Source organism: Podarcis bocagei (genome assembly GCF_964188305.1).
Source record: "Podarcis bocagei genome assembly, chromosome: 2".
NCBI classification, from domain to species: Eukaryota; Metazoa; Chordata; class Lepidosauria; order Squamata; family Lacertidae; genus Podarcis; species Podarcis bocagei.
In genome coordinates this window covers 60,742,551-60,764,467 of record NC_138126.1, presented here as the reverse complement: position 1 = coordinate 60,764,467, position 21,917 = coordinate 60,742,551, and the positions used below count along the sequence as shown (strand labels likewise).

Sequence of the window (21,917 nt, the reverse complement as noted above, 5' to 3'; positions counted from 1 at the left end):
GTCACGGGGATTCGAACCGCAACCTTCTGATCGGCAAGCCCACCCGTGTCCCTTCTATTAAAGTATAGCAACCTTTTAAAATCATGGAGATAGTGAGGTCCATGGGTTCAAGCATTTCTCCCAATAGAAAGGTCTGCTCATGACATCAGACAGATAGAAAGGCACTGTGCCTTTCTTTCTAGCTTTCGAACACCTTTTCTATGAACCTACCTATGAAGGTACTGTCTGCTAGTGTCAAAAGACAAAATCCTGGACTAGGCAGATCGTATTCTACTTTTGATATTCTGGACACTGTAACGTCAGGAACTGGCACTTCTGGGAACCAGCCAATGCCCACATGCCCAACAACGGCCCAGTGCCAAATCCCAGAGCCCTTTAGGATGTACTGATAGATCTCTGGATGATTCGCAGTAGATGAGCAAGGCTTTCTGAATCCCATTCAAACAGCTGAGCAGCAGCAGCAACAACTATACTGCCAAAATGAAGAGCGCTTGGGGCAATAACCAGGAGTGGATTTCTGTGAGGAAGGACTGCAAGATCTATTCAGTCCTGCTACTCAAATCTACCCCGAAACCTCTAGACCCCAAATTCTTTAATTATACGTGTATGACTTATGTTCCTGGCTCTGGTTGGTGGCTCTCAGGTTTCTGGTCCAAAACAAAGGAGATCCCACAAGCCTGAAAACCGCCTATTCTTGGACCAGAACAAAGAGGAAGGAAACCGACCCCCCGTAGGTCTTGGTCCCATCAGCAATGGTGCAGAATGCACCCACACATAGAAGGCAAGCAAACAGGAACCGGCCATGAGATGGGTTACTTAGGGCAAAGAGCCCTTTGAGGGCATTTTGTCCAAGGGCCCCTGATACCCTGGAGTTGGCACTGATTCATAGGATAGAATCACAGAAGCAACTTATTTGTTGACAAGTGTGTAGCAGGAGCTCTATGCTCACGGCCCTTCTTCCTCTGTGAGGAACTTAGCCCAGCTGGGTGGCTGTTGGCCAGAATAAGTTCATCCAAGTTCTTTTGGAAGAGGATATGAAGACAACAAATCCTTCCTACTCCTATTTTAAAATGAACAGATAAGTGACTGTGGAAATGCCTACACAAAACATTCTCACCAGCAATTTCAAGGGCAGCATTTGACTGTTAAGCAGCTAAACAGGGAACACGAAACATTATTCACAGGCAGAACAACAGGAACTGAGGGGGTGGCAACTGCGGGTCTCCTATTAAAAGACTAAGTCTTGGCTCACAAACATCTTGGGGAAGCTGTGGCCAGAGTACCCCCCAAAGCAGGGTTTTAAGCAGGGGGGGGGGGAGAGTTTGTTTTGGTGTTCTGGAGAGATGCCCTCTTTTTCCTAAACCTAAAAGTAGAGAAAAACAGAGAAACACTTACTCATACCCTCTTCAAGAGTAATACACACACGTGGGTTGGTCGGCTAGGCTGTCAAGCTGGGTGCAAAATTTTAAGAAGCAGAGAGGCCCTTCCGTAGGCAGGCGGAGAGAAAAGACATCCAAGAACTCAGATCAAAACCCAAACCCCACAAAAAGGAAGACATCACAGGACTTGTACCTTTCTTTGCAGCACCAAAATATGTGGAAACTGCAGCCATTGCAGAGAAACAACTATCACATGGTGTTTATAAAGGTAAGGAAGACCCAGAACCTTTTTAAAACATTTGATGGGATTTTATTTCTTATGTGTCAAATTCAGATATACAAAAACTCTCTCCTTGTGGCAAGTTGTGAATTTGTGGCATCACGGTGTGTTTTTGCTTTTATATACTACCTGCTCTCTTATTGTTTTGTATCAACAACTTTTGCAGATGTCTCCCATGTTTTGTAATTTTGGTTATGTTTTTTCTTATTTGCACTTTTGATTCTGTATTATTTTAAAACTTGCCAAAAAAAAACCACACACAAAAAACCCCCAAGCAAACAGCCAGGTGCTGAAGTAAAAAGTACACCAGGGCTGAGAACTTCAAGGTGGGTGAAAGAGTGTGACTGGTTTTAAACCACATCTGGAGAACAACATTTACAAGGAAGCAAACCTGCTGTCTGTCTCTTTCTGTATGTGGTGCTACCTTCCTTGCCTATCAAATATAACATCTTCCCAATTCACTTAATACATCTATAGCAGGGGTAGGGAACTTCATGCTCCAAATAAGGTCCTCCAAACATCTCTATCTAGCCCTCAGGAATCTCCCCTCACCAAATCCCCTCCCCAGACCAACTCCCTCACTGTGGCTGCTGCACATCCTTCCTTACATCCTTGTGCCTGCCTGGAATGTGTGCTCTCAAATTCTGACAATGGCTCTTGGCTTCCATGATGGAGAAAAGCAAGGTTGTGTGTGTACACTAGTCTACTGTATGAGGTACCATTTACACTGGTTACAATGCCTGCTTCTGCCTCTGGCCCTGCATGTGGCCCTCAGGAAGCCCATCCAGACAGGAATGTGGCCCTTGGGCTGAAAAAGTCCCCACGCCACCCTGATGTAGAAGAAATGGTCTGTACTGAACAAAAAGCTCATGCCACAATCAGTCTGAAAGAACCACAAAATGCCAGTTCATAAAAAGAAGCAAATTATTACTATGAAATTAGTCTATCTGTCACTGTAATCACAAAAGCAGTGTGTGTGCACACATGGAAAAGATTCCCCAGCACCATGTTACACAGGGAGCTCTTGAAACTAAAATCTAAAGCAGGTTAGAAAACGAGCGAACTTATTAAATACGTGCACACCTAGGAAAGAAAGCAGTACCCCCTGATGTCAGCAAATATAATAGCTTATTAAAGCTACGACGTTTTCATTCCAGGGATCAGATGAGAAATTTTAAATGCCCCAAGTGGCCATTCTAAAAAGCAGCAAACAGTTGACTAACACGTGCATCTGTGTGTGTGTGTGTGTGTGTGTGTGTGCGCACGCACGCATGCATGCATGTACGTGCACGTACACACAATATTTAAATGTCATCACTGATGTTAATGATGCACTTTCTCTTTCAGTCAAGTGGAAACAGAGGGAAGCAAACAGAACACCCCTCTGGGATCATCCTCCTCCTGACTAGCAGAGTAGAACAGTGAGCAAAAGGCCTCCCCAAACTCTCTATGTCAACCTGCTAGCGCACAGATAAAGCAGCGAAGACTCTTCCACCAAAATTTCTTCAGGAGGAGAGATTTATCGGGGGTGGGGCTCACCATTAGGGCTAGCGTTAGCAGCAGCAGCACACCTTCTTTCTATTTCTCCTCCCCCCCCCCCAGGTTTTCTTTTGTTTTGTTTTGTTTTTGCACCTGGAAGTGTGGGTGGTGGCACCCTGCACAATGCCTCAAATTTAGTGTTGTTCTGGGACACTGTGTGTATGTTTGGGGAGGGAATGGCAAATGCCACTGAAAACTGGCCAATAATGTTTGAAGACAATCCTGCAGAGATTTTTTGAGACGGGGGGGGGGGAGAGAGAGAGAGAGAGATCTCAGAAACTCAGCAAAATGTCTTCTGGGGAATTTCAGCTCAGCTCTAAGCAGAAGAAATAAGAGAAACAAGGAGAAGCATCGTCTTCAACCATTCAGCACTATCAGCCTCCTGTGCTTTAGAACTAGCTCTACCTCCTTGTCCTTCCTAGAAAATGTTGTGTTTTTTCCTCAACTATCTCTACATACATAAGCATCCATGCACAGGTCCATACATGCACACACACACACCCCAAAACAGCACCATGCTGTATAAATGTTGCCTGCAATAGATTTGAATCCATTTTTCTATTTTTATTTTTTTTACTATTTCTACAGATGTCAGTGAAGACAACTCAAACATCTTGGGTGAGTCATTGGCAGCATTTGCATATAACGCTAAGCCAAATCTCTGGGTTTGATAAGCCAGGACGTATATGAGTGGCAATCACCCACAGGCTTCTCCTTTCCTGCCAGTTTGCTCATCTCTACGCAAAAGCAGCAAACGAAGCCAGGATCCATGGTTTAAAAGGGAAATGGCTTCCATTTCACAATTTGCACATAACTGGAAGCACTGGGTTAAGTGCTAAACCCAGGCTTCCTTTATTGCTTACAAGAATAAAGGAGCAAGGTTGGTGTGTGTGAATGTATGCCATTTCAAGGAATCGTGGAATTGTAGAGTTGGAAGGGCCCACAATGGTCATCTAGTCCAACGCCCTGCAATGCAAGAATGCTCTGTCCAATGTGGGCCTTGAACTCACAACCCTGAGATAAAGAGTCTCATGCTCTACCAACTGAGCTATCCCAGCTTTACATGTGAACGAGGCCCCTATCTTCAATCTCCCCATCTTTAAAATTGAATGCCACTGACAAGGGGGTAGGTAGCTGGATGATAAAGATCAAAAAGTATTCAATCATTTTGCATATTGGGCATGCGGAATAATGATAGTGAATATAAGAGATATTATCCTTCTGCTACATGTGGAGTTTTTTGGAGGCCCCTCATTCTACCAAGCTATCCCCAGGGACATGGTGAAAGCCTACCTTTCATACAACTGTGGATCTTATCTTGATCAAGTCGCCTTCCTGCCTCCCCCAAATTCCATTTACTCCCAGGCATGTGGTGTTCTGTTTTTGTCGGAAGTAGGAGAATCAACAGAATTAACAAGGTTGATCCTGATTCCCAGAGGTCTCCCGCTGAGGAAATTGCTTCAATTTGCACTTTCGGATTTTTAGCCTCTGCAAGTTCTTCTCAATATTGCCCTTCTTTCGATATACATAAATATCAATACAGGTGCTCATTAAGTAAATAGCTGAAAACTCCGTAACAAGGGGAACAAACAGTGGAAGACTAACCCCATCTACTCAAAAGTAAGGCTCACGGAGTACAGTGGAGATTGCAACCCAGGCAAAGTGGGTACAAGATTGCAGCCTAAAACAGATTGACTCTGATCAGGACATGAGATGATCCCTTGCTAGGGATAATCCATTGATAAGCGCCATTTATCTGCATGCTTTGTTCACTTGTCTCTATTTGTCCTGTCCCCAGTATTGCCACCTCTGAAGCCAGAGCTCTGATGTTAGACAGAGCCCCGTTGTTTCCTCAGCACTGTTTATCAGCCCCGGCTCCTTGTCTGACATTTCCTGTTCACATACAGTCCCTGCTGATCACGGACTCTAGCTTGGTTGCATGGATACTTCAGGCCCAGGCAACTTTCCCATTTTTAGCTCATCTGATTAGCCTAGCAGGCATCCTGTTGCTCTGCCATTTCTCAGGTGAAAACAGTAAAAGGAGAAAAGAAAGATATGTACATGTAAGCGGACAAACCCGATTCACAGGCCAGCTCTTTGTGGAGCGCAAAACAAATGCATCTTTTATAAGGAAATCCCCTTTCCCTTCTCAGATCAATATATCCACACATCACAATATGGTAAAGAGGGGAGTCTGGGGCATGGGGAAGGGAAGGGAAGGGGGATAAGAACAGCAAGTGTTTAAGTAACATATATCCTCTGACTGAGTCTTACTTGGCATCCTGTGCCCTCTCTCCCTGTCCATCCTAGCCTTTGGCCACACCACTTATCTGATCAAATTAAAAGCCACAGCCAGTGGAGGCTGGTCATTAATGGTGAGCCCACCAACTTCAACCAGCCCCCACCTGCTGCCCTTCTTTCTTAAAAACAGAGTGGCAGTAGGTACTCCTTAGTAGGACCTCAGCAAGGAGGGACAAATCCAGTTGTCTCTGTGTATCATCATTGGCTCTGGCTCTGTATCCTGTTGGCCTCACTGCTTTCTGCCCAACCAGTCCCAAGTGGCACCAGCAATCACTGGCAAAAGCTATGAACATCAGGTGTGATTGCCAACTTTATTTATGAACATGAATGGCAGCCCTGCTTATCTATCAAAGGTCCACTGATAGCCCAGCATACTGCCTCCCACAGTACCAACCAGACATCACTGGAAAACCCAACAGTAGGATAGGAAGGCAACGGTACTTTCTTCGGCTGCTTCCATCTGGCAACTGGCATTCAGTGGTGAACAGAGGAATCTGCCTTGGGCAGAGTCTGGCCACAGGTGCTCCTGGTCCAGTTCTGTCTACGTTGAATGGGAATGGCTCTCCAAGGATCCAGACACAGGTCCTTCCAGCCTGACTACCTAGAATCCTGAGAACTGAACTTGGTACCTTCTGCAACCTAAGCATGCAATCTACCACTGAGCTATGGTCTTCCACAAGATTGCATGGCTGCTTCCCCATTCCTTACTCTACAATGGTCCCCTTTTGTCTGGTACATTGCACGAGGCACATTTGAGGGGAAACCCCACCCTCCAAACATCCTGATTTCCAAGAAGCAGTCATGCTTGCTTCTCGCTTGCCTTTGCAGAGCCCCAGCTGGCTGAGTGTCAATAGCTAAGCAGCTGACCATTGTGAGGTCAAGGCAGTCAACCTCCTCCATCCCCACCCCTTTTGGACCCTACAAACTGCAACTTAAAAAAAGAATAAGAATGTCCTTGGGTTGGCTGTTGGGCTAGAATGCTTGGGCCATGTGTCCAATGCTGGTTTTAGTCTGTCTTATAGAATTGTAGAGTTGGAATGGACCCCAAGGGTCCTCAAGTCCAGTGTTTCCCAACTGGGGGCCATATGGCCCCCTGGGGGCCCCACAATATTCCAAAGGGGCAACAGGTGAAAATCGTGTAAATGGGGGGCCAAAACATGAGGCTAGGGGGCCACTGATGAAAGTGAGAAGTGGCAGGTTTTTTAAAAATCCTGACTGGCTGGCTATCCACTTGGCCAATCACAAGCGTGTAAGGGGGCAGACCACCAGGGCCTAACACTCCTTTTTGACAAATACATTTTCTTGGAGTAGTCTTGGTTTGTTTCCAGGGGAGAGCGCGATCGCTGAGGCTCCCGTTTTGACCAGTACAGCCCGCGATCCACAACCCTCAGGTCAGGTACATGCAGTGGTGGGATGGCAACGGGAAGGGCTGGGCCAGCCAAAGCTGCTTGTGGCAGCCGCCAGTGCTGGGCCCGGCGGCAGCCTGGGCCTGACTTTGTAAGGTGCAGGATGCAATCCAGCGCCTAGTGGATCAGGGCCTTCGGATGTTGCCAAGGGGCGCTCAGAGAGCATAGGAAGCTACCTTACAATGAGTCAGATATATTTGGTCCATCTAGCTTAGTATTTACTACACTGACTGGCAACGACTCTCCAGGGTTTCAAACAGGGGTTCCCATGAAGCCCTACCAGGAGATGCTGGGGTCTGAACCTGGGACCTTCTGCATGCAAAGCGGATGTTCTCCCACTGGGCTATGGCCTTCCCCCTAATATTCATTCTTGTAAGGCCAAGGAGTTGACTGAGAGAAGCAGTGAGGTTGTTAGTGAACAAGACCTTAAGTGACAGTGTAGCAGCACCCCAGTCCTAGGAACAGAAACAGCAGGCTGGGAAACAAATAAGAGAGACTGTTGCTGCCTTCGCACCCTGACTGTGGGTAGGCCCAAACAGAATGCTGGATTAGATAGCCCCCTTGGTCTGATCTAGCAGGGCTCTTCATAAGGCCATGTGTGCCTTACATGCTAATGGCAGCTAAAACTGAAGCACTGCACCTGGACTTGGAGATTCCATTTAGCTATGACGACTGATGGCCATTGACAAACCTATCTTCCATAAATTTGCCTGATCTTCTTGTAAGAACAGTTCAGAATCTAATGGGGGGGGGGCAGCAAGTCAATAGTAATCAAAGCCATACAGTTGGAAATATCGCACTAGCAAAAAGCATGTGCATAAATACAAAAACCAAGAGTTCAAGTTCCCTGTCTATTTTTTGCAAGAGAGCAACACTCTAGCACCACACATTTTGCCAAGGAAGGCAGAGGGGAGCTCAAGTAATTAACAAGCAGAGGGAAACTTCCTTCACTGGAAAGGCCTTTAAAACAAGCACGTTGTGCCTGGGGCTAAAGTGCAATCAGGTGCAGAATGCCTGTGGTGTGGACAGGTAGTGGCAAAGGCTTGGGTCACAGAGTTACATGACGGCATGATCCATTCAGGCTTCGTAAACTAGTTTGGGAGTGGGTGGGAAGCATGCTATTTTTCTACTCCTAACCTGACTTTTAAGAAACTTGACTCAGAAGTCTCATCTACAGATAAATACTCTGACCTTTGCCGAACTGCCTTCCCTTAAGCAGCATTACTAGCCAGAAAGCAGAGACCATCTGAAGGGGCAGGTCCTCAGGGATTCTGCAAAACTCCCCTCCAAAAACACACAAGTTGACCTGCTTGACCCTGCATCAAGAAAAGAGACCTCTTGGCTCTCTTTACAACCTAGGATAAAAGCACCACATTACTCACAAGCAGAAAGCAGAGTGCCAAAGCATGTGTTTGGGAAATGCAAGCTGAACTGAGAGGAAAAACCAAGGCACTGTTAAAGGAACAGGTGTGCTGGTTTCAGCTGCCTCTCTCCTCTCTCTCTTTTTTATCAATTGAAATGGAAAGACAGACACTTTGCCTCACCGGCTGAGATGGCTCGTCTTAAAAAGCCAGTAAGTTTTCTCCTAGTGCTCGCACTAAGCATGACATCCAGAACAGAAGAACCCTTCAAAGTATACATATGTGATGGAAGCCTCCGACTGTTAACAGGGTGGTCTGCTGGCAACAATACCAGCATATTGTGGAGACAGTGGATTGCTCATAGCTAACTTAGCAAGTGAATTGTAGACACATTTAACAATGGCTGCGAGACTGGCAAAGGCGCCTCATTATAGAGTTAACGAGCTGCGTAAGCACATTTCAAAACATAATTTTCTTCCCTTAGAAAACATATATTGTTCAGAAAGCCTGGATAGCTCACTTCATTTTAAGATCCCTCGTTTCTGCAGGCCCATCTGTGTTTTGACACAATATTTATGTTTTCGTATGCCACAAAACGGCATTTGATGCCGAAATCTAAATAACTATTCCACAGGCAGATGTGGGACATTCCAAATGAGTAAAAAGGCAACAAATAATCAAAGTCTGAACTGCTCAGCAGTATTTCTGGAAAACAAAAAATAAAATAAAATAGGCCCACACAGAGCCAACGTTTCACCCACTTTCTCTGTTTCATCAACGGAATGTTCCCTTTCTCCATTAGCTGCAGGCTGAGGCCACAACTTGGAAAAGCGTGCATGCCTCCAACTCTTGACACACAACCTCAACAATCCCACAGGATCTACGTGGATGAGCTTTGCCCCTGTAACAAGGCCCCCAGGTATCTCATGTATGAGCCAGCCACCCTGCTCAGCCATGCTTTCCGTCACACTAGGAAGGGAGTTTTATGCATGCACATGGACTTCTAGCAGGAGGATTTTCCAAAGCAAAGAGGAATATGACGGCACACAAAATAAAAGCTGGAAGTACAGCTACCACCATGCTTTAAAGAGCTATACATCCTGGAGGCATAATTAACTCACTGCTCATTTTGAATAGCAGTTCAGCCAATATACAGTCATACCTCGGGTTGAATATGCTTCATGCTAAGCGTGTTTGAGTTGCGCTCTGTGGCAACCCAGAAGTAACGGAGCGCGTTACTTCCGGGTTTCACCACTTGCGCATGCGCAGACACTCAAAATGACATCACGTACATGCGCAGAAGCGGCAAAAAGTGACACGCACGTGCGCAGACGTGCCATCGCTAATTACGTTTGCTTCCAGATGCGAACGGGGCTCCGGAACAGATCCCATTCGTATCTAGAGGTACCACTGTACATAGGCCTGTTAATTGTCACATTTAGTTTAGCCCAGATTGAGTGGCTTTGGAGAGTCACTCAAGTCTGCTACATCTTGCCCCCTATATCACACTGGTTCCCCACACAGAGCAAAATGGCATTGCTCAAATGCTATTTAAAGTTCGGAATACGTTTACCCCAGCAAAAATAAAATATCCAAGGAAAAGTCACTCACTATGCAGCAGAGTCATTCAGCTGGTACTCTCGGGAACGATTAAAACAGGCCTGGACTCCGTTGTCTGACCACAGCCTCCTGATCACGTTGGACAAGTCCTCTGGCATGATCCCCTGCTCCTCTGCAGTGCAAGAGAGTGCAAACAACTGACGGGCATCATCCTGCAGGGGAAAACAAAACCCGGGTGGTTAGGCCCTTGAGCTCTCCTTGGCTCATCTGCAGAGCATTACACTGAAGCTCACATTCCACTCCCACACCCCTCCCAAGAGGGTCATCCCAGGGGAAGTGTGCTTTAGTGCTGAGCAATGGAGTAAAACATTCCCTAGGTGCAAAGCAGTTGCCCGTGCTAAATGTGTCAACATCTCTGCAAGAAGCCAGTGCTTAAAGACTTTATTGATTTAACAGCACTAAACAAAGCTGACATCAGGTAAACAATTTGATGGTCAATACAGGAACACAATTACAGCTTATCTTCGGTTGCAGAAACTCTAGGGAACACCTAGTGGAAGCATGAATTTGCTGGTAACTTGACAGCGGGTGGACCTGAGCAGGATTACTCTGGAAAGGCGAAATTTATTTGGTGCTATCCACTTTCCCTTCTCAAAGACACAAAACAGAAAAGCAAGACAAACTGGCAAGAATTTCAAAGACGTGCCTCTTGTCAAAACAGCTCATTCGATTACAAAGACAAAGTACCCATGATTAAACTATCGTGAGTCTAAGCCCAATTCAGATCTCTCGGTAGAGGTGTGGCACTGCTGAAAAATTGCTCCCTTGTGGCCTGTTTACATGCTGACATGGTGACAAATGGAAGATGGGATCACCCACAAACACTCTGTTCAAGCAGCTGATTCCCACTCCAGCGCTGCCTCTCCTTACGAAAATCCAGCTGCTGGTGTAGGAGTAACAACATGAATGACAAAATCCCATGAGGTTGGAACGAGCTTACACTGAGGATACCCAACCGCAACAGAATGGCCTTCCGTGACTCTAACATGGCAACACTATTGTATGGACTTGACTGAAGGTAGCTGCAACATTTTGGGGGCAGAAGCCGAACAACACATGGGCCCAAAGGATGGGGAAGGCTGCAACAGAGAATGCTGTGTGAATTAGGTACTTCTGCTTGATGGAGATGTGCAAATGCAAATCCTGTCTACTGCTATTGCCGTAAAAAGGTCACTTTTACATCATCTGCTTTAAGGGTCAGAAAATGCACATTGTGGAAGCACCACTCACACTGTCCCAAGTCACAAAGGTTTCTCCTTATCAAACCTAGAATGATGCTCAGAGAACCAAAACTCTTAAATTTGGCCTTAAGAGGAAAGCCCATAGCTCGGTGGTATAGCATCCACCTTCCACGCAGAAGGCTCCAGGTTTAATCCCCAGCATCTCCAGGCTGGGCTGAGAGAAAACCCTCTCTGAAATCCTGGAGAGCCACTGCCATTCAGTGTGGACATTACTGTGTTATATGGACTAGTGGTCTGGCTCAGTACAAGCCAATTTCCTATGGTTTCTTCTATAAACACGACTTGCTTGGGTATACGTCTGGAGAATAGAAGAGTGAGCTAGGATTGATAGCCATGTCCAAGTACTGTACCTGAAGGGCTGTTTTCTCCTTCTCTGGAAGGTAGGACACAAACCAATGGATTCAAATTACAAGATAGAGGAGATTCCGACTAAATATTAGGAAGAATTTTATGACTGCCTTGGAAGGTGGTTTTTAAGCAGAGGTTGGATGGCCAACTGCCAGGGATTATTATTTAGTCATGATTCTTGCATGGCAGTGGGGGGTCCCTTCCAACTCTGCAATTCTATGATTCTTAAAAAGAAGAAAAGGAATATATGAGGTACTTTCCTGCTGTGTGAATATTTATTCCATTTGACTAGTGGCATGGACGTGCTCATTTTACTAATAATAAAAAACATGGTTGTTCTAGTACTTTAGAAAGTAGCTGCTACGGACATTCACCTTATTGACTACAAGAAACTTGCTACCAATAGATTAAAGGCAATCCACTCCAATTAGTTTCTGGGCAAAAGATCAACCTTATTTCTCTTACAACTCATTGTTATACCCTCTAACAAATTCAATCTGGCACCAGCCAGTTTCTGCAACTAGGTAGCATTGACCTAGAGAAAAAAGTACTTCTGCTGCATTTTCTCCCGCTTTTCTCTTTGATAAACTTTTATTTTTATTATTGCATTTATACCCCACCTGTTCTCCAAGGAGCTCAAAGTAGTGTCCACGGTTCTCCCCTCCCTCATTTAATCCCCACAACAACCCTGCAAATTAGCTGAGATTCCTGCATTGCAGGGGGTTGGACTAGATGACCCATCAGGTCCCCTTCCTATTAAGGGGATGAATCTATGACTGACCCAAGGTCACCCAGTGAGCTTCATGGCCAAATGGCAATTTTAACCCTGGTCTCCCAGGTCCTAGTCCAACTCTAACCACTATACCACACTGGCTAATCCCTTTACTCCAAGGATCCTTTCTATACGTCTAGCTTTTATACTGATACTTAAATTCTGGGTTCATCAACCTTCATAGCAGCAACACTAATGGCTCACCTCACCCACCCCACTATCACCAACAGCTCTGCGCCAGTCCAGAAGATTTCCATCCTCCGTCAGAATGTTTTGCTTTTCTCAAATGTCTGGATCAGTCCCTGATTGGCAGCCATCAGTCAAGCTGGTACACCTAGTTGCAACATCCCAAACCTATGCCTTCAGCCTTCTTCCCATTTTTAAACTTAGTGGTGAAAGTTCCCCTCAAAGTTTGATTTTCCTTTCTTTCAAACTCACACCTAGCCCACACTTGCAACTGAAAGTCACTCTCAACTGTTATGATTCGCCATGGATGCACATTGGGAAAGGGGATAGGGCAGCGGGATGCCAGGGTCATATCAGATTTGGGCTAAGTAAAAAAAAAAGGCAGATGCCATCTGCAAAATATATGGCACTCTGAATGCAATACATCTTTTGGTGGAAGTATAATAACCCTGGGACAGAATGGCTCTTCCTCATTGAATAGCAGGAACCAAACAGTATGTTCCATTTTATGTAAACAGATGCCACTTCTGCTGATAGTGAACAGCCAGAAGAACTTTTGGATGGGCATAAATCTGGCTCCTCTTAGCAGGTTTGCAAAAACTCTGAAGATGTTGTAATTATTTTAAAAAACAAGCAGTGTGCAATTAAAATATTTGGCTTACTTTTCTCCCTGTACATGCAAGTCTTAATCCAAACTGCTCAGGCAGCTATTGATGAAGAGCTGAGATACAGTTTTCCACTGTGACAAGATTCCACAGGGTTTTGGTTTTTTTGTTTTTTTGGTGGGGTGGGGTGAGAGAGAGAATATAACATTTCATACTCAGAAGAAACATTAGAGCAGTAGAGTCTTGCGACCATTTTGGACCTGAGAACGACTGTGGAGAGGAATTCAAGCCGATTCTCAAGGCTCCTTATATACAGAGTTTCAGCAGCAAGCTCTCACAAACGTTCAGCTGCATATACACTACAGCCCTATTCCAAGGCCTCTCCTTTCATCTACTCCAGTCAACACACTGCGAATCCACCCCTCCCCTCTGCTGCTCATGGCTCCACTCAGTTGCTTAGGTTACAGGTCGGTTGCAAACTGCTATAACCTTTTAAAAATTGCAACATTACATCATGTGTGCGCACACACCCCTTTCAAAGGATGTGTCATCACATCCTTCCTCCATATTGTTTATGGACAATTTCTTATCCAGGGGGATTCTGTGGGGAATTGCTTGGGAGAGCAAAAAACAGAATTCAGACAATGAACAGCTTTCTGTTTGTGTACATTATGATTAATACTTAGGAAGTCGTCCAGAACCACAAAGAGCTACGTTGCTGCCCTTCGCTGCATTTAGACTGACTAAGTGGTCCGTGTACAAAGATAAATGCAAAAGGGCACCCAATGTGAGTTTGCCTGGATTGAGGTGATGACCAACAGCCTGTTGTTACAAGTTCACTTTAGCTTTCCACCATTCTGATCTGTAATCTATAGTTATTTATGAGATGTCCACACTAGCTACATTTCCCCTTCTGCTGATTAACAGCATTGTTTCTGTTGTAGCTCTGCTGACTTGAGCCATTCTGACAGCACAGACAGATGAACCCAATCAAATGTGAAAAGCAACAGAGTATTGTCGCATTTTAAAGATGAATGAGTTAATTATGGCACAAGCTTTTTTGTGGACCAGCTTCAGCTTCATGAGATGCACAAAATGTTATCTAAAGTTTGGGGGGGGGGGGTGGAGCGTAACCATGTGTCCATATACCTGAACTCAGGATAAGACAATTTGTGCATCTGATGAAGTAGTGTCTAATCCACAAAAGCCTTAATAAATGAGTTAGAAGGTGCCACAAGACTCTTTGCTGCTCTTGCTGCAACAGACGAACATGACTACATTTTCATTGTAACCAATATGCTTCAGTCCACACGTTAACAACTTAACAAAGTGTTGACACACTGTCAGAGGACTTTGCATCAAAGTCACCCAAGTTCTATGTCTGGGCGTGAAAAGTCAAACTCTGCAACACAAATGAAGAAGTCAACTCGTGTATGCACAGTAAGTGTCTTCTGACTAATTCTCTGATTTGATTTTTTTAAAAAGACAGAGGGGAGGGATGATGGGGACGAATGCCTCATACCTCAGGACCCCTGGGATGCCCCATTTGAAGGGAACAAGCACACTTTTCAAATTTAGTACTGGGTGAAGATGTCAGGAAGGATTTTGAGGTCTACTAATATGATTAGAGAGAGCCAGTTAGCAAGAAGGAGGGAGGGAAGGAAACTCACTGCTCTGGCAGGGTCCCCAAAATCGATCTGCAGGTTCCCCATCGCTTTGATGATAGCCATTATGGACTGAATGGTGTTGCTGTAAACCACTGCTTTGTACTGTCGGCACTCCTCTTCTGAGTATCCATCCTCATGGATAATCCTGGAAAAGAAGAGAACAGAGAACGATCCAAAATGTCAGCATGTCAAATGCAAGAGGCCTGCAATGGATTTCAATTTTTTGCTGCATTCCTTCTCATAAAATATTTGTGCTAAAAGAAGTCCCTAGCAGTGGGTGCCCCATGCGACAATACTTCAGCATAAGAGCAAGTGTAGAGAAGGGAAAAGTCCGTTAAATTCAGAATATGCCGAAGGACACATTCCCCTTACATGACAAATTCCTAACTCAACCCATTTCAGAAACTTGCATTGCCTTCGATTTGTAGAAGTGTCTGGGTGGGTTCTGGGGGTTACTTCCCCCCTATTTGTGGGAGAGGGCAGTGATGATAAAATAATGCAAGCAGGTTATCTGAAAGGGCTCACTAATAGTAGCATAGAGACAACTACGCTGTTAAGTTAGGGGTTGGGAACCCCAGGCTCAGGAGAAGTGTCCTGAGTCTCAGAGGACGCTTCGCAGGACATGTCTGCAGGCAACACCTCTCACTGGCCCTGCTCCAAACCTCCTTGAATGCTTTTCCTTGGCTGGAAAGTGCCCCCTGAACTGTGATAATGGCTCCTGCTTACCACACCCACACTAACCATCCAGAGAGCTAACAGCCTCTGAAGTGTCCAGAAACTTCAGCAGGTGGAGAATGTGGAAGCCAGACAGTTAACCAGATTGTGTAATTTCCTTCTTAAAACAGCTACACTAGTTTCTGGTTCATTTCCACACACAACTAAAATTGCTGTTTATGACCTAAATAGCTCTAAGCTTAGGAACAGGATAACTGAAGGAATGTCTGCTCAATAGTAAATACCTTACAAAAAACCCACATGTGCCAGCCAATTTCTGAGTATCACTTCATGGGGATGGAGGGGGGCATTTTCTGTGGCTGATCCCAGATTGTGAAATGCACTCCCTAGACATGTCTGCCTTGCCTCTCCATTGATGGCTTTTCACAGTAGTATGTTCAGACAGGCCTTAACCATGCGAGATACATATTTTTCTTTCTTTCTGGCATATTGTTTCTACCACCATTTGTATTGTTTTATTAGTATTTCATCTACTCCTTTGCTGTGTTTTAACCTCACTTTATATTTATTGCTTTTTATTACTGAATTTGATTATTTTGGTATTTATTGCTGCTGTCCAGATGCCCTGGACACAACTAACTGAAATATGGGAATACAGCTGTGAGCAGCAACAACAACAAGAGAGCAGCTCTCTCTCAGCCAGAAAACAATCAACTATGGCAATCATACAAGTCCAGGCTAGGAACCCAGGCTTCACAATAGCAGCAGATTGAGATCAAGCTTTTGCCTCCCTGGGCTATTTTCCTAATAGCAGAGCTGAAATTGACTTGTGGTCTGCTGTGGCTGCAATGCTGCTAGGAAGGCTCTGAAAGGCACACCAGCTGAGAAATAGACCATCTGCTTGTCGATTTAGCCAGAGGCAACAATTCAATTCAATCAGCGTGAAAGAGAAAGTTTCTAACTGGCCACATTGTTCAAAGCCTGAATCTACTCGGGGAAATGGGGCCAGTTGCAACTGGCCCGGCTCAGCTCTAGGATACTGCTGTGATGAGCATCATAGAAATGCTTCAAACCAGCAAAACCCAGCGCGATAGAAAAGACAACTTCTCAGCTCATCTTGCTCTACGCTGAGCGCAATTCCAGACAGGAGGCCAGCTTAATAGACTTAGTCTCATTCCTCTGCCAGCCACGACCAACAGAAGCAGAAAATATAAATTAAAATGTTCGTTGTAAATGTAACAGTTCAGATGACTGTTTATCTTTTTGAAATTCCAGTAACTGCTAAAGGCCAAAGACCCAATATGCTGGCATTATACATTTACAGTGAGGAGTGTGTGTGTGTGTGTGTGTGTGTGTGTGTGTGTGTGTGTGTGTTAGGGGTTGTTTCTTGCTAATCTATATGGACAGCCAAAAGAATAATTATTCTTTCCGCAGCCAGAGAAAGGTTTTAGACAATGCCCAAGAACACCCAGAGAGTTGACTGAAAGGGTAATCTTTCCCTTGGCTTAATGCTTTAGTTTCCTACTTGCTGGAACTGTTCCAACTGGGATCCAGGTTTATAGGATAAGTCAGTAGGGGGCAGAATTCAAAGCTCTCTATGTCGGCTGTCTCTCCAGTGTCAACAGGGTCTCCCCAGCAGATCTTAACACCCAGACAAGTCAATGTGGGAGGAGGCATTCAGAAATGTGGGTACATGCATTTTTTAAATATCTTCATCTACTTGAAATATTAAAAGGCAGCTTGCCCTTCAACTACCAGGAGATTTACATTTTCACTTTGAAAAGTTCACATATTTCTCAAAATACAACAGGTTGAGGAGTTTGTGCCACATATCCAAAATTAGGCACAATCTAAACAGCAATTGAGTTGTAAACGGCAGCAAGTACATTTTGTTTTCTCACCTCCTGATCTTATGGAGAATAAGTGCCACGATGGAAAGCTGGTAAAGGCTGAATGGAAATGCAACAAGGATTCTGTACTGCTGCTGCTACTAAAAGTGTCCTTCCACTACCTTCTTGTTCCGACAGGCTTTTAATTAAAGGGCTGGTGCTGTTTTTATTGTAATGTTTGTATGTTTTCAACAGACTGTATACATGTATATAGTTTTAATTCTATTCATGTATAATTGTTTGTTTTTTCTATGTTTTTAGTGGCTCTTGTTTTTATTTGTAGGTTGCATTGACCCATCAAGGAAAAAGGTGGGGTATAAATATTTAACAACAGCAACAACAACAATACTGTACAATTAAAGATCACATTTGTAGCTGCTACTTATTTTTAAGAGTGGCTCTTCACTCTCTCTGTTCTATAGAAAAATAAGACAGGCAAAATATAATTCCAACATGGAATTATGGAACATGGAAAGAAAGTAGTAAATAGTATTATGTATGCATAGCAAAAATCTGTGTCTATTCTGGTGGCTGGGTGGGTGTATACACAGGAATGGGGAACCTGTGACCTTCCATATGTTGTTCGACTACAATTCCCATCAGCCCACAGTCAACATGGTCACTAATCAAGAATGATGGGAGCTGTAGCCTCATCTGGAGAGTCTCAGGTTTCTCATCCATGGTGCAAAGCTACAGTTGGCCACCAACTAATTATGATGCTTATCATTCATTTAAGGTTTAAGAATGCAGGAAGCAGCCACTGAAGTATCACCACAAGAAAGCGGTGAACATATCAAAGAGAACTCCTACAATATTTGAACAAAGAAGAATGCTTACTTCATCTGTTTTACGATTGTGCTCTTCCCAGACTCTCCTGCACCTGTAGAAAATAAAGAAGACTTGTAAGATACAGGCCTTTGACTCTGGCATTCAAGTGTATAATCCCCCCTCCCCCAGCCTCCTGCACTCAGATTCAACATTAGGTCTGATAATTGCTAGCTCTGGCAGGCTTGTTCTGAGAGCCTAGTTTTAAACCAAGGCTTCCCACATAGTTTAGGATAGTTACCTGGATTCGTTTAAGTTATGGTTCACAATGGTCACATGGTTGCCAAACCCAAGGGGGAAAAAGTGGAGTGAAATAAATTTGCACAAGACAAGAGCAGTGCAACGCCTACAGCAAAATGCCATACCCTTAGTCCTGCTTCCACTATCTTAAAAGAGTAAAGGGACCCCTGACCATTAGGTCCAGTCGCTCATCTCGCTTTATTGGCCAAGGGAGCCAGCGTACAGCTTCCGGGTCATGTGGCCAGCATGACTAAGCCGCTTCTGGTGAACCAGAGCAGTGCATGGAAATGCTGTTTACCTTCCCGCTGGAGCGGTACCTATTTATCTACTTCCACTTTGACGTGCTTTCAAACTGCTAGGTTGGCAGGAGCTGGGACCGAGCAACGGGAGCTCACACCGTCACGGGGATTCGAACCACCGACCTTCTGATCAGCAAGCCCTAGGCTCTGTAGTCCCAAGCACCCACTATCTTACGAAGCTCCAAAAAAGGAAAAGCACACAGTTTCAGGGCAGGAGATCCACTATTAGAGACAGCCACCAAGAATGCCAAGGTAGTTTCCTGGACTTACTGCACAGACAGTGAACACCACACCCATTTCTGAAATACAAAATGCATTACATGCTGCACATTGGAGAGGAAATCCCTAATTCCACAGATCTGGTGACCATAAGCCACATTAGTCTTAACCAGCAGATTTGTTGTTGTTTTTTAATTGATTTAGCCAGTCCCCACCTTGGCTAAACCCTGAGTAACAACCAAGACAAAAGGACTTTAAACAAATGAAAAGCACAGAGCTACATGTGCTGCTGAGCATCCTGTCTTTCCAGTGACCACACGTACGCCAAATAGTGTGAAACTTCACGAGACTGATAGAGAAAGTCTCTGGGGAGATGATAAATATTTGTATTCCTGCCAAGTTCACGCAGGCACCCAAGAGCAGTTCTGTAGATGCCTGCCAGATTCTTCACCGTGGTATCAATATCTCATAATCAACAACGCCAAAGGCTGCAGAAATCTGAGGCTCAGTCATCAGGTAGGGCTACATGTGCTGCACAGAGCTGCTTTAGCTTTGGTGCAGGCAGCAGAGCCTGGTGGTGGCTAGCAAACAACCATTCTACTTGAATTACCTCATAGGCTCCTATTAAAATACAATGCTGTGCACTGCTCCAGGGGGGTGGAATACGCAGTGCTATAGTTTCCTCCACCCCTAGAAAAATAGAAAGAGACAGCAGCACAGATTTGCTTTCAGCAGCGTCAGGTAGGTTTCATGCCATCTGGCTTGAAGCCACGTTCCTCGAGAGCCAGAAGATTTAGTACATAAGAGAAAGCAGAAGTAGCAAGATAAAATGCAATTCTAAGAAATATAGAAGGCCCCATGAAAGAATAGATACAGGCTTGTAAGCATTTTATTGATTTACGTTATTGATTCCATTTATATATCCCAGCTTTTTCCTCCAAGCGGAGCTCAGGGTGGCGTACACGGTTTCCACCCTCCTTATTTTATCCCCACAACAACCCCTGTGAGGTAGGCTAGGTGGAGAAAAGACAGTGACTAGCTTCATGCCTGTGTGCGGGTTTGAACCCTGTTCTCCCAAGTCTTGGTCCAACACTCGAACCACTGCACCTAGTGGCAAGTTGCAAATCACTTCCAAGTAATCAGGAAGAAAAGTTGTTTTACAGGAAAGAAATAAGATGTGTCACCAGGGTAGCAAAAAGCAGCAACCTGTGGGCAGACCAGATAGTGAGTACTTTTGTAGGCTAGTAAAGAATTACCGGTATTTGTAGAGCTGCATTAAACAGGCACAAAGCTTTTAAGAAAACAGTCCTCCATTAAGAAATGTAACAAAATGCTCTTTCTAGCAATGCAAAACCATTTTTTCCAGGATCCCGACTTTTATGAAATCTAGTGGTTACTGATGCAGAGAAAAATATCACAAATGGAAATGCCACATGCCCATGTAAGTCTGAGAAGAGCATGTAGAAGCTCAAGGGATTTGCTCTGTCCATACGTAACCATTTCTAAAATATAGCTATTCGCAATTCCATTTCTCATCCAAGAGGGAGAAAGGTCACAAATCTGCACCCTGTACAAAAGTGACGTCCCATCTGGCACAAAGGTTTTGGCAAGCTGCTTTCAATCTAATAGTTTTTATGATCAGGCCTGAATATTTGCATTCTCATCTCTATTTCTCATAAAAAAGTGATAAGCCCTTATGGAAGTGGAGAAAGGAATGAGATCTTAACTTCAATCCAACCATAAGGGGTCAGAGGTCAGAAGGTGAAAAGTTTTTATAATAAGGGCTCACAACTTTAGGGACTGGTGTACCAACGTACACATAGCACAGACAGTGTGAGCAACACTCAATGCCTTAAGGACAAAAAGGAACTCTTAATGAGCTAGTCACAAGGCAAGATGGTGATTGATGCATGATCAGCTGCAAGTACTCTTTCATAGAGGCTGTGAATTCATGCATGCCACTTATGCTGCAATCCTATATACAGGTGGGAGTAAATCCCGTTAAACTCAATGGGTCTTACTTCTGAGTAGGTATGTATAAAAGTACACTACCAACGCGTACTTTCAGTAAGGCTTTTGACAAAGTCCCCCATGATACACACACACACACACACACACACACACACACACACACATTTTAAAAAGGCATGAATGCAGACATGGACTGATGCCCACAGTAATTACATTTCTGACAACAGGAAGGTATGTAAATATTCTAGAAATTGGTCCCATACAGCAGAATGCCACAAGATGACTGGAAAAGAGCTGGGCCAATTACCCGCTGCTCTGTCCCATGTAGCCTGTGCAACTATAAAATTCTTAGATGCCTTCAGAGAAGAAAATCTGGGAAAGCAGATAAGGTTTCTTCACTAAGATCCATCCACACAATCATATATTATGTACTGATCGTTAAAGCTCTGTGGGGGGTCACTCTCTGCCCCAGTTAAGCCTCACTATTAGCAGGAGGGATCTTCTTACTGTGCATCCTATTAACACGTTCACTAACAAGCTCAGATCTGCAAGCTGGTGTTTGCAATGGCACAGCTGTTCAGAAGCTTCACAAGATCTCTCAATCCCAGCCCCTCAGACAGGGAAGTAATCCAGCTGGTCAGGTTGCAGTTAATTACTTCTAAACTTGATGGAGGAAATGCTTTGGCAGCCCAGTGACAAATTTCAACAAGCACAACTTTCCAAGTATTTCATGGTACCATTTTGCAACACGAAGCATGAAGTTGAACCAGAATTCCCACTTGCCAACAGTGTAAAAAATGTCCAGGTTTCACTACCATCAGCCCTGCTTTCAGTCCATGAGCAAGTCATGCTGCTTGTCTTCAGTCGCTTACAATTGCCAGCCAAACCCCCAAACAAATCGGATTGTTGAAGACAATTCGTTCCAGCACCCACAAGCACATGCGGCGACAAGGACCAGCGCACAACGACACAGTGTGCATTGTTCCCTGGGGGTTAACATTCAGCCGTGGAAATAGGCTTAGAGCTGAAAGCCCAGCACATGAGAACTCAACATTAAACAGAAAGCTTTTAGACAACCTCAGTAGCTGCAGCCT

At 44.6% G+C, this 21,917-nt stretch overlaps 1 protein-coding gene across 1 annotated transcript in view; it reads right to left on the bottom strand.

Moving 5' to 3' along the window:
• The window catches only part of GNAI2 (G protein subunit alpha i2), a 134,773-nt gene that overhangs the window by 38,563 nt on the left and 74,293 nt on the right, over positions 1-21,917 (bottom strand). Inside the window, exons 2-4 of the mRNA XM_081185922.1 lie at positions 18,107-18,149; positions 14,709-14,850; positions 9,878-10,038 (exon numbers count right to left, since the gene is read on the bottom strand). Of these exons, the coding sequence (XP_081042048.1) occupies positions 9,878-10,038; positions 14,709-14,850; positions 18,107-18,149 (346 nt within the window). The remainder of the gene's footprint in view (positions 1-9,877; positions 10,039-14,708; positions 14,851-18,106; positions 18,150-21,917) is intronic.